The 13106-nt window shown below is 35.4% G+C and overlaps 2 protein-coding genes across 2 annotated transcripts in view; one reads left to right on the top strand and one right to left on the bottom strand.

The window, feature by feature from the left end:
• Positions 1–322: 322 nt before the first annotated feature.
• On the top strand, positions 323–11201 carry LOC134790146 (uncharacterized). Its single transcript, XM_063760939.1, has 2 exons — positions 323–429; positions 587–11201. Exon 2 carries the CDS (start codon positions 705–707, stop codon positions 8472–8474), a length of 7770 nt encoding a protein of 2589 aa, XP_063617009.1. The 5' UTR covers positions 323–429; positions 587–704; the 3' UTR covers positions 8475–11201.
• Positions 11202–11209: 8 nt separating this feature from the next.
• LOC134790179 (microspherule protein 1) overlaps positions 11210–13106 on the bottom strand; it is a 29808-nt gene continuing 27911 nt past the window's right edge. Inside the window, exons 7-8 of the mRNA XM_063760999.1 lie at positions 11942–12157; positions 11210–11332 (exon numbers count right to left, since the gene is read on the bottom strand). Of these exons, the coding sequence (XP_063617069.1) occupies positions 11243–11332; positions 11942–12157 (306 nt within the window). The 3' untranslated portion in view covers positions 11210–11242. The remainder of the gene's footprint in view (positions 11333–11941; positions 12158–13106) is intronic.

The raw sequence follows: 13106 nt of genomic DNA, 5'->3' as shown, positions 1-13106 counted from the left end.
TGGCCTATTTTATAAAGCTACAAGTTACAATTTACAAGCGGAAGTCTCGTTCTAACACATAGGGTTAGAAAGAGACTTCCGCTTGTAAATTGTAACTTGTAGCTTTATAAAATAGGTCACAGGAGTCGCGCGTACAATTAAATAACAAACGCAATTGTGAAAGAAAATTCAATATTTTTTTCTTTAAAATTTAAATATTGTTTTGTCATAAATACATTATAAATTTTATTTATAATATGGATTCACTTTGGATACTTTTTTTGAATTACTAATGTAGATGTATAATATGGTACACTGATCACATCCTTATTATTGTTTTGGTGACAAGCAACACTCAACTCAACTCTTGTCTGTGCATGGACGACAAACGTAGGAACGTAATAAATCGGTGTCTCCTAGGAAATATTATTGATGTCTTAGGAACTTCAGGTAAACTAAATGTGTACTATAGCATTTTCATTGTAAAATTGTGCTTTAATTATTTATTGAATCCAAATTTACAAGGGGTATGTGGCACTGTGTTTTGACAGTTGCCAAAGTAGTTAGGTATCTGTGATATTGACTGGTATTTTGTTTATATTTTCAGGACGAGCACTATATTCATATTCATTATGTTGAGAGTGTGAAATAGAAGTAACGACGTGCAATAAAGTATACGTAAAAGATGTTATCAAGTAAGGTCCATTGTGGAATTCGGGTTGGCCATGGATGCTAAGGACTCGCGGGCTGAGGCAGCGCTGACGGAACGTAGCAACGATGGCGGCGCGAAGTTCACGCTCCAGTACGACAGGAGCAAGAGTCACGACGCCGGAGCGAGCGCATTCAAGGGGGACACGGCGGGTGTGCGCCCGTGCGCCGTCATAGGCCCCGACCGCGTCGTGCCACCCTCGCGGGACGGCCCCAAGAAGACGCCAAGCGAGCCATGGCTCGCCCCCGACCCCATCTACCGGCGCATGCCTGATTACCCTTACAAGATGCCCGACCACAAGGATCCCACCAGAAACATATCACCACGACAAACATTCCAAGAAAATATGCAGCGCATTATCATGCCACCTGGATATAATTCTACTAAACTGCATGAAGATTCCCCGTTTGCATCCAAGAATACAAAGTTGAATGTGCCCACTGAGGTAAAGTATTGTGAAGTGCCTTATAATATTAATCAAGTAAGTAGTGACCAAAAACATAATAGGAATGCTGATCATAGTGCATCAAATGTAAACCCATTGCTTATGAGAGGAGTACCTCATGGGTGGCCTGCGGGTAGTGTACATGTACGCCCACTGAGGACATATGGTGCTCCGGAAGTGCTGCCATATCCAGATTACGCCAACTGTACTGGTCCCCGGCCAGTGCTTACCAGGACTCATGAAGAACCACTGTATCCGGATTCCTATTACCATGAGAGCAACATCCGCTTCAAACCCTATCCCAACATCAAGGAGAGATACCCACAGAGCAGGTATGAATATCTAGGAAATTATCCAAGTCCTTACCATCCCCCCAATCCCTTTGCTCATAAATATGAATTACCAAAGACAATGCCGCCTCACTCATATCCTGGCTATCCCCAAGTACCTAAATATACTGAGAGGATATCTGAGCCTCTTATGGATGGTTACCAAAGAGCCCTCAGTCAACAAGGCAATTATGGTGTTCCCATGCGTAACCCTGTTATTCATTCTTCTTATAGACCTGTGCCTGGGAACCATATGCAAAATAAATTGAACCCATACCCACTAGATGCGCAACATAAACCAGTTCCAAACAAACTGCCTTATGACCCTGCAAGTAAGATGTACCTTGATTATGATACCCGTTCAAAGGCCATGCCTATGCCTGATAATTATTACCTTAATGATGTGCCTAGGCCATATCATGCTAAAAACACTATTGTTGTACCAAATTTTGCTTCTTCAAGCATGCACGGAGTAAATGCTCATCCATATTATATTAAAGAGAATATGTCATTGAAAAATTTTGAATATCCTCGATATAAAAACATGGATCCATCTATGATAAATCATCCTCTAACAAAACTACCACCTCAGTTTTCCCCCAGTACCTTAGCAATATCACCAGCAGATTCAAATGCTAGCAATGAAACAGCACTGACTCATGGAACTTCTCAAGAAGACTGTGGATATGTAAGCCAATCCTCACTGACAAGTGTGAGAAGTATAGAGAGTCTAAACAGAATTCCAATGGATCCTTATGGTAGATATGACTACAGATATGGTCCAATAGTAAGAGCTTCCCCACCAACCAAACCAGATCCCAGCAGTAATCAAGGGTCAAAATCTAAAAAAGATATAAGACAATTTATATCATCCTGGAGTGAAGGAGATGATGAAAATGCTGAAAACAGTGCTAAAAGAGATGGTGTTAAGAACATTACTGATGATAAACATACTTTTAGTAGGCAGTGTGTTAGCAATCAGGAACAACTCTATGTCCTTGGATTAGTCAATGTCCCAAGTGAAGAGCTCAGCAAATATGAACACATTCAAAAAGTATCTAAATTACCCGAAAATATTAAAGGCTATAACAGTCTTGAATTGCTCAATCAATTTGAAGAAGCTATAGAATCTTCAAATATTTCCAGTGTTAAACCTCCTACGCCAAGGACAATACAAATGCCGTTAAAAAGCGTTTCACACAAACATGAGCCAATACCTCGTGCTTTGTCACCATTAGATGTTGAAGCTAAAATCAGTCAATCTGTTATTCATAAAGAAGTTGGCTGTAATTTCGAAATTAAGCCATGTAGCCCGAAAATGTTGAATGTCGAGGTGGCCACACCCATGCAGATGCTCAATGAAAGAGTTATTGAAAAAGTGGCTAATCCACATAATGTAAAGTCACCTATAATAATACAAGCAGTGGATGACAACTTAGACCACACTTTACTAAATAAAACAATAAAATGTCCCATACCAAACACAGCATCAAGTTGCAAAATGATAAGCAGTCAACATCTATCTAATTCACCTACCATTGATCATTTAAAAACAGGTTATACTTTACAAGATTTAGAAAGTAATTCAGGTGTATGTTTAGCTTCTTTACCCAGACTAGACACAGATATAGAATTGAATTTCCCTGAAGTAAATCAACAATTTATTAACGCAAACAAAACAGATTCGGTCATAACTACATCTTTCACTAAAGATCTTCCTACCTTGGATATGGACCGGTCTGCTATTGCCACTACTGAATGTGATATGAATTATCAATATTCTCCTAAAACTGAAACTGAAACAGATTTTTCTCGATTGAGCAAATACAGAAAATTAAAAAAATGTGTTGCAGATGAGAATGATACAGAACCAGCAAAAGTTCAAGCTACAAGAGTAGATAGTGTAATTATAAAAAATCCCGATAACACAAGAAGTCTTGAAGAAAGCAATGATAATTCTGGGAGCGGTTTTAAAGATGACCTTCAAGAATTTGCTATGAATTTAGTGTCTCAAACTAAAAATACAAAACAACAAAATGATGTGGATAAAATGTTTGACCCTTCCACCAACTCCACTATCACCGGTAGATATGATGATGTTAAGACTAATTTACCTGGCACTTTTATCCATCAAACAAGTAATTTATCAAACAAACATTTTAACGTGAATGAAGATACCAACCGTAATAATTCTGTTCACGCACAAACAGAAGATTGTAATATGCACAGTAGAGATATTTCAAACCAATATTTAGAAAAGGCTGCTTTGGACATACCAATGAATCTGTCACCACAGGCAAGATATTCGATGGTTGAGGTAGACGAAGAATGCAGAAATACTGAAAAGGGTGATAAAACCTCTGTTTTAGAAGAGAAGCATCAGTTTGCTGTAGGTAATATTTGCGCGAAGAAACAAATAAATATCGAAGAAAATTGTATTAGTGGTGTTAGTGTAGAAAAACCCGACGACATTTTAATGGATTCACAAAACGATACATCTGATAAGCAATATTTTAATACTCGTGAGAAGCCGCTTACGACTCCAAATAACCATAGCAATAGTCTTACTACTGGGTTAAGCAAAGAATGCGACATACAAAAAGATGAAAAAGGTAATTCAGTTTCGCATATAGAAAATCAAACTTCATATTCTCCAAAAATGGAAACTGAAACAAATAATTTCGTTTCGCATATTGTAAATCAGACTTCATATTCTCCAAAAATTGAAATTGAAACCGATCATTCAGTTTCGCATAGGGAAAATCAAACTTTCCACACAACAAATGTAGATTACAATAAAGAGAAAAAAACGATTTTTGAAAAAGAAGAAAAGGTTGCTTTGAATGAAAAAGCACTAGTTAACAATACAATAAGCATAATAGACCGCGTGGAAGACATTTCGGAAAATAAAAATGAACCCAAAACCATGTGCGATAAAGTAAACAATAAAGATACGCTTTATTTGTTGCAAGAGGAAAATAATATCATTTCAGAGCAGTATCGCAAAACCTACGACAGTATAACGTATGTTCCCAAACTAAAGAGAAAGAAATTTAGGGGTGAGGCCAGTCATCGAAAACGAAGTTACGAAAATAAGCCCGTAGACATTGTAGAACAGAATGTTGTAAACAATAATGAAAAACAGCATTTTTTGTTTTCTTCCGATAAAAAAGAATCTGGAGGACAACTAATACAAAAACAAGCCCAGATTATACCAGGAAACGTTATAGCAGAAGAAAATATCAAAACACGGGCTCATTTGATGAATATAAAATGTACGAACGTTAATAAAAATGGGCCTACAGAAACTGTAGCATATAATGACATTATGGAGAAAATTTCGAATAATTTACAAGACGATATAAATACCAATAAGCCAGTTTCATCTTCGCCTATCATAGGCAATTGTTTCGAAGAAATATGCGAATCTGAGACGAAATCACTACAAAATAATTTGTCTTTGGATACTGATAGTGACACCAAAAAATGTATTAAAAACTCTGATTCGACAGTGAAAAATAATCCAATTTCGGATAATCCAGTAGAAAGTCAAAGTAAGTCATACAAAGTTGTTGACAACGATGCGTTAGAGATTTCCAGTGATTTAATTGAACAAAAAGAAAAGTCTTTGGAGCACGCAAACGCGAGTATTAATCATGAAGCAAAAGAATTAAAGACGCTGGTAATGTACCATCAAGATGAAACTCAATCTCCAAATCAATCAATAGACATTAATTTTAAGAACAAAGATTTCAATCCACTGGTTAATTCTGATATAAAAGAAGAAGAACTCGAAGAAACAATAAAAGATTACACTATGAGCTCTGTTACCAAGAAACTGGATCCGCTCAATGTCACTGATCAATGTGTAGAACACGGCGTAGAATTGAATGTAATTAAAAGTACTTATTTTGAAAATGAAAACATAAATACTTCCACTAATGTACAAAAAACTGAATATCAATCGCAAAAACTAGAAAATGTTGAATGTAAAAACGAAGGCCAACATCATGATGTCCAAATGCGTATTAATAGAGATAATCTCGTCTTGACAGACTTCGAACATGATATTCAAAAGAACTTTTGTCAAGACGAAACAAAAACTAAAAACGTCCCGGCGTGTCATGCATTCGTAAATAAAGAGCTTTTTTCTTCTCGTTTTCAGAACTTACTTTTTTATAATGAAAATTTTGACACCTGTTCTAATACTGGTGAATACAAGGTAATTGATAAACAACCTACAATGCATAATAGTTTATGTGATCATATGGCCAATAGTCCAAAAACTGACGACGTTGATATAAATATTGAAAATAAAATTAGTAGTGATCAAAATATTAGGGATTTGGATTCGTCTGATCGAATCGAAACAATGGATGAAGCCGCTACGAATGAGGAATGTGGTAACGGAAATCTTGGTGAAGAAATATTTGACGCCACTTCTTCGGAAAATAATAACATAAGCAATGGTCCAAAAAACGAGGATAATGTTAACAAAAATTGTATTAAAAACGATAAAGAAAGTAGTATGCCATCGCCAGAAACTCAAATAAAAAGTTTTGATAAAAATGTAATACATACTGTCACAGATACTGTTGAAAAATCGGTGGGTAGTTCGGTTTCTAAGTCTTCTTGCCAAGAAATAGATATAGCATGGAGAAAAGATTTAGAAAACAATAGTGGTAAATGCGGATCAGATATACAATACACAAATATAGAAACTTTTTCAAAATCGGTGGACAACTCCGGTTATAAGTCATCTGGCATAGAAATCGTTGATGAATGTGTAAAAAATTTAGAAAACGACAATGCCGCATGCACAAATAAAGATACGTTTCCAAAATCAGTTGACGATTCTGGTTATAAGTCACCTAGCCAAGAAATGGACGATGAATGTGTTAAGGATTTAGAAAACAATAACGGTGACTCAGATTTACAATTAATTAATAATGTCGAAAGTGATGCTTGTCCCACTAATATTATAGTAATTGAAAATTCTATAAGTGTGACACCAGAACACTGTAACGAGTATAGTAAAATTGGCACACCTGTCGAGAATGAGTTGGATAAAAAAATAGAATCTTTCGTTGAACATTTAAGCACTCGACCACGTTTTTCCCTCAAAAGATCATTATCTGACTCTGCTTTAAATGCATATGATGATGACGTAGACGAGTGTTCATCAAAAAGATGTATCTTGCCCAAAAGACGGAAAAAAATCTGTGACATCAGCAAAATAGACGAATCCCATTTGCTGAACATAATTCAAAGTAGTAGAAGAAATTCTGTGTCAACACTTAGCAACGAAAATTTTTCGTTTTGTATACTGATAGATGATCATTGTATTGTCTCTGATGAAAATTATGAACAAGAAAATTATATGCAGTTTGAAAACAATTTCTCAAACCATTCGCTTAAAGATCCTGTAGTGGATGAAAAGAGTGTATCTCCAGCGTATAACTTAGAAGACCAGAACGAAAATACTTCTGACACATACATAAGCAAATATGATGAAGAAAAAATTTGGGTCGAAGACGTTGGCTGTGAAGAAACTATTGAAACCGAGGACATCGCAGAAAATATCGTTATTGGTGATCCAGCTTCTCCAAAGGATACGGATTTAACCGATTATGAATCGGACGATGAAGACATGGATACCTTAAGTAATGAAGACGCAGATCACACGAGCAAAGTTAAACACATATATGGCGATAACATGTGCACAAATGATGCTCAATTAGTTGACGCGTTGTACAGAACGCCTCAAATGGATGTTAATAAAAAACTAATGGATAAAGAATCTCATACAACCGAGAAAGGTAGTAAATATTATGATAGCGATTCATTAGAAATGTTATTAGCTGAACCTGTTGACAATATCCCTCGTGCGGTTACAGAGTCAAATATAAATTCTATCAGCCTACCGATCCGGCAGGGACCTGAGGCAGGCACTATGAACAAAGAAAACCTGAATTCAAAGTGTTTACAAGTTCCCTCACCTCTTATGAATAATATAAAAAATATACTGATGATTGACGCTATCCCAAATGAGAAGTATATAGAATCGATAAATAATGATACGGAGCCACCTGCTGATAATAATTGTACTGATACTCAGGACGGTACAATACACTCATGTGAGTCAAGTTTAGACAATGTATTCTCTTACGTTGATAAAAGGAACGGTATACATAAAACTTCTAGTTCACCCGAAGTTTCGTCTACTACATCTGAAGAAAAAAATTCAAGTATATTACTTAAAATTTCTAACTTCAAAGGTTCACGAATATCTGAAGTAAAAAACTTAAGTTCCGATAAGCAAGAACACAGTAGCTGTAAACGTACTACCACCGAATTTTTTAAACCTGATTACAGCCATGGTACCACTTCAAAGCGACCATTGCTCACGAAAGCTGCTCAAAAATATATTCCCCCGCTTAGAGAGTCTATTCCTGATCTAAAAGTAAAATTGGCTTTACCACAACAAAGTCTACTGAAGTTGCAAAAGAACAAAGTAGCCAAAGAAGAACCAAAGTTTAGCACTCGGAATATTTATAGTGATATTAACAATATTAAGCTAAAAAAAGAAATCCCAAAGAAAATTAAACCTAAATTTGAAGATGTTCTTAAAAATATTGATGAAGCTCAGTTTCAAATGCACAAAGCAAAGACTAAAAAATCAAAAAAGTACATTCCTAAGGTGGTTATAAAAAAGTCCGAAAATGGGTCACATTATGCCAGTAGTTGCGCAAAAGAAGCATTCAATCCAGATTTGACTGGGAGGAAATGGCAGCCATGGGTATTTATTGAAAAAAATAAATTTATTGACAACATGGCACTCAGAAACAAGACAAGGGCTGTGTTCAGTCACAGAAGGAAGTCCTATGTCTTGGCTGAGAAATTTTGCAAGTACAAATCAATTAGTACTGCAAAATTTGTCATATCCCAACCCAAATTAAATGATTTTTCTACAGGAAATCTAAAATACACAATAAAATTGAAACATAGGTAGCTACTAAAGTAAGAATGTTTGGAACTGGTTTTTTAGGATCTGCATTACAAATGTATCTGCACATCCAAGACTGGAGCCCACCCAAATTAACATTCCTTCGATTCCAAATAATTTTATTTAGTTAGGATGTTAACCGTTTAGTTCACTACCTTGTGACAAAGCCAAATTTTCTACAGTGTGATATGAGAAATAAAATTATTTAGGTACTGTATAATAAACTAGTGCAATTTGATCTGATCTGTAATTTGTTACTGTATTACAAAGTTTATTAAAATTGTTTTTCTTAAAGTCATTCCATTTTATAGCAGAATTATAAAAAATATATATATCTGCACTTAGCACTTTATAATAAGCCATAAATTAGTATTAATTGTTTATTTATTGTCATAATTTAATATTGTTTTTATTAAAATTTAGTAAGTTATATTTATATGTATAAAGGTTTAGGTTTGTTAATAAGTACTGTTTTATGATTGTTTAGTGTTGCAGGGAGTAGTTTCATAAACATTAAATAACACTTAGTGCAATATAAACCTTAAGGTTGCACACAGATAATAACCTGTATGTACCTACACAGTCATAAACTACATTGCAATGTTGTTTTTTTTTAATAATTTCGTTATGACGGTACTGTCTACATGAAATCGTAATTTTAATATCTACTTGTTATTTCTACTAGAAATATTAAGTTACTGTTGCACGTATTTATATTTTAACTTCTACTAGTACGTTGGACACTAAACTTTTGCCAGCGGTTTGCGATATAACTTCGAACCGTATGATTTGGAAGTAGAGGGCCTACAGATCATTGGGCCTACCGCGAACCACGTTCGACATGTTGCCTCCCTGTCACACTTAAGTAAGAATTTACAAGTGCGACAGATAGGCAACACGTCTAACGTGATTCGCGATAGGCCCTCAGGTCCTATAGCCAGGGCAATGGATACCGCCGGCGAACGTATTATACGAAACGGGCTCGCAGAAAATGGGGTTTTAATTTTATAACAAACTGGTCGTTTTCATGAGATCATGAGACACCGGTAAACAAATAATTAATTATATACTAAGATTGGTTAATTGTAAATGAAATGTGAACCTATCTACTACTGTTTATAAAAATTAGGATGTAATTATTTATAAGACCAAACAACCCTTGTTGATATGGTTAACAATTGCTCACGTAAATTCTAAGCACCATTATAATATATGTGTATTGCGAGAAATAGGTGTTACTTTAGGCTCAAGTACAAAGAGTGCGTACTGCTGTTATTGATGTCCTATACTGTATTGTGTATTTATAAACATTATGCTTGTTGTCGCTTAATGTTGTCTGCAATGTTGATTTAAACGATGTAGTACAACGGCATAGTGTAATGAACTTTCTGCGTGAAGCAAGCAGAACCAATACTCAGACGTTATATATATATATATTGGAAAAATAACTAGCTTTTCTATGTAATATTTTTATATTGCTCTGTTTTACGCTCTTCGACTTGCGATGTTACGAGCGGTGTATTTAAATATTTGATGGGTCTTGCTTGACCCGTAATTTCCTAATGTTGTCCTTATTAGAACCAAGTGCCTGATATATTTCGTTTGCAGTAACGTAATATCATATATTATATATTTCGAAAATACCGTATACTCGCATACATATGCTACAGTGCCTTTAGCGTTTGAGCTAAAATTTTACACCACCGTAAAATGCGGAGTACCTAATATTGTAATGTAATTACAGTATGTGTAATTGTGTATTTATACACAGACACTTCAGAAAATGGTGTATTTACTGATCTCATAATCAAGGCACTCGCCATTAAACGTTTTAGCCTGATTGTGCCTAAACCGTATTAAAATAAAATAATACACTATTTTTATACTATGTACAGGGTGTTAAATAAATATATACCAAATAAAGTGCTTTTATTAGAGTCCTGCATACATTTTAGTAGCAACCGCCGTCTCGTATATTGTAGAAATTAGTTGTTAAGTATGTATATGTAACTTAAAATTAATTTTCCTTGTATTGAGTGAGTGATGCTCATAATTGTATAGTGGTTTGAAACGGTTTTATATAATATAAATATATTTATAATAACATATTTTAGGCTAAATGTTGCATAACTGGGGTAATTTTATGAATACTTACGAAATGTACAAAATAAATAAGTATGGATATGAATGATGTGCTATAAATATCTGCATAATTTACAAGATGTTTTGATAGTTTTGAGGCTGTTCTATTTAAAAGCAAATTCATGGTTCCTTTGGGACAGTCCGACTGATTACGCATGTTTGTTATTTTACTAATTGCTATGTTGCGTACGTTGTTGAGTTTTGTATATTTTTTTCTATATCCTAAAAAAAATCTTTGTAGTTTCGCACTATTGAGTACTGTTTGAGAGTTTTATTTTACAGCACTGTTGGTAATTGTTATATTTTAAGCGCATAGTAAGTTTTATTGCATTAAGGGTTATGGAATAAGTTATAAGAGATCGTAAAATATATGTTTTGCGTTTAATGTTAAATGCATATCGTTTAATGCCAGTAACGCACGTGATAGTGTTTCGTGATAGATGTAAACCAAAAGGCGCGCGCTCGCTCCGCGGGGCGGTCTGTCGCAGGGAGCAGTGCGCTATTTGTTAAAGGGAATATTAAGTTTTCGAGTGAAACCTAGTTTTGAGAATTGTTCTAATATTGACCAAATAAATGTGTTCTAAATAAAAATCCTTGAGTATGTATTAATTAATCCCCTTTATTGAAAACTTTTATACAGGAATATTAACTTTAACGGCTTCTTGGCGAATGGCGCTAATGAGGTCTTGGTTAATGAGAAACACGAAGCAGAGGCCCGCAATCTGTGAATACAAATATATGAATAAAATATACATATATCGGACCGCTAGCAAAGGGAAAAAAACTTTTACATTTTAGCTCATTAACAAAAACGTAAAGATATACAAAGGTAAGTATATTGTAAGCTGATCGAATGGGTTGTGGCAACACTGGACTTGCTGGTATCCGGTCCATAGTGGATCGTGACTTAGCTTGAACAATGGTCTCTGGCGTCAGCATTAGAAACAACATACCAATTTAACTTGGACGAAACAGTGTTTGCTAACATATTAATATCGCACATCGTCTACCCTTTCTCATTTATCTTTATGAGTATCTAAGATTTACAATCGATTGCCATTTTTAACTGAAATTTATTATAGGTACCTACTGAACGGCTTTCCGAACGTCAGAAGCGGTTAACTATTTTTAATTTAGGAAGGTAAGCATCAAATCAATGGAAGGTAATGATTGTTTTTAAAACAAGTCATATGGCAAACTTTAGGTACAATTTAGAAATTCTGTCCCGAGCATAACTAGGTAGATTGGCTAAAAACCCAGCGTTAACGAGAAACAAACGATAAATGCTAACTTGACAATTTCGATAATTTTTAAACTGAGTGTATTCTCACCTCAATAACACTGTTATGATTGAGCTTCACTTTATTCCCCTGAAGAACGGGCCGCCCGTCGACGAAGATCGGCCGCTTGCCCTCCGAGGACATGAAGAAGTCACCCGTGTTCCTCAAACGGATCGTTGCCTGCTTGCGGGACACTTTGGCGGCGGGGCCTTCCAGCGTCAGGTCCACGTCGATCGTGTGGTCGCGGGTACTGCGTCCCACTGCGATCTGCCGACCAAAACACTAATCAATACACAATATTTTTTTTATCAAAACTGGTAAGGATTCACGACTTGTTGCAGGTATATTTCATTCGTTTTGGAGTTATGATGCCACGATACACATCTGCTATTATTATCCCTTTGCATCCAGGTTCCGATGACCCAGAACAGTTGACACAATTATTAAACAAGTCCCTAGATCCTTTAAAGTTGCTGCGTTGTTCGACGGGCTCGATATTGAACTAATTAATGCCAGTGTAGGCACAGCTGTTAATTAATACGCTTAATTAAACCACCTAGTTGGATAACGAAGGCGATAGCAACCTTGCATGGTTAAGTATGCAACACACAAGGTCGGGGAAAGAATCCTTTTTACGCTGACAACAGAAACAATATATGTACCTACATATATTTGGTAGTCATGTTTAAGACCTGCAGAGTACGTGCCGTATCAACACAGCTAAAATAATATAAAACGAAAACGTGCTCAGATACTTAAAGTATTAGAAAGACGACAAACGCACGACTAAACAAAATAATAGAAAATAAGCCTGTGCGCATAAAATTGAGATTCGTGTTAAACGTAACTACGTCGCAATTAAAACTGCTGAAATCGGAAATTATATTGTTATCCACTTAAATACGATTAGATACGATTCCAATTTGTACCTATTATGTGCAGTGAGTACCCACGTACCTACGTACTTAATTTATAAATAGTGTTTTAGACTGTGCAAGTACCCTCGCAAATAGAACGATATAAGTTCCTACCGTCAGCGCAATAGAAATGCAAGTTCCTATGTCGGGCGACCCGTGTTATTCAGGTAACTTCAAAGAACTAAATGTGTGACCTTATAAGACCACATTTTTTTTAACAAGACTAACATAACTGAGGTTAGCGAAACCCAAGTTTGTCGTTACTTATAACATAAACTAGAAAAAAGGAGGATTGAGGA

This window comes from Cydia splendana, chromosome 4, assembly GCF_910591565.1.
Source record: "Cydia splendana chromosome 4, ilCydSple1.2, whole genome shotgun sequence".
In the NCBI taxonomy this organism is placed as follows: Eukaryota; Metazoa; Arthropoda; class Insecta; order Lepidoptera; family Tortricidae; genus Cydia; species Cydia splendana.
The sequence above is the reverse complement of the archived record's forward strand: the minus strand, read 5'-3'. Positions and strand labels throughout refer to the sequence as shown.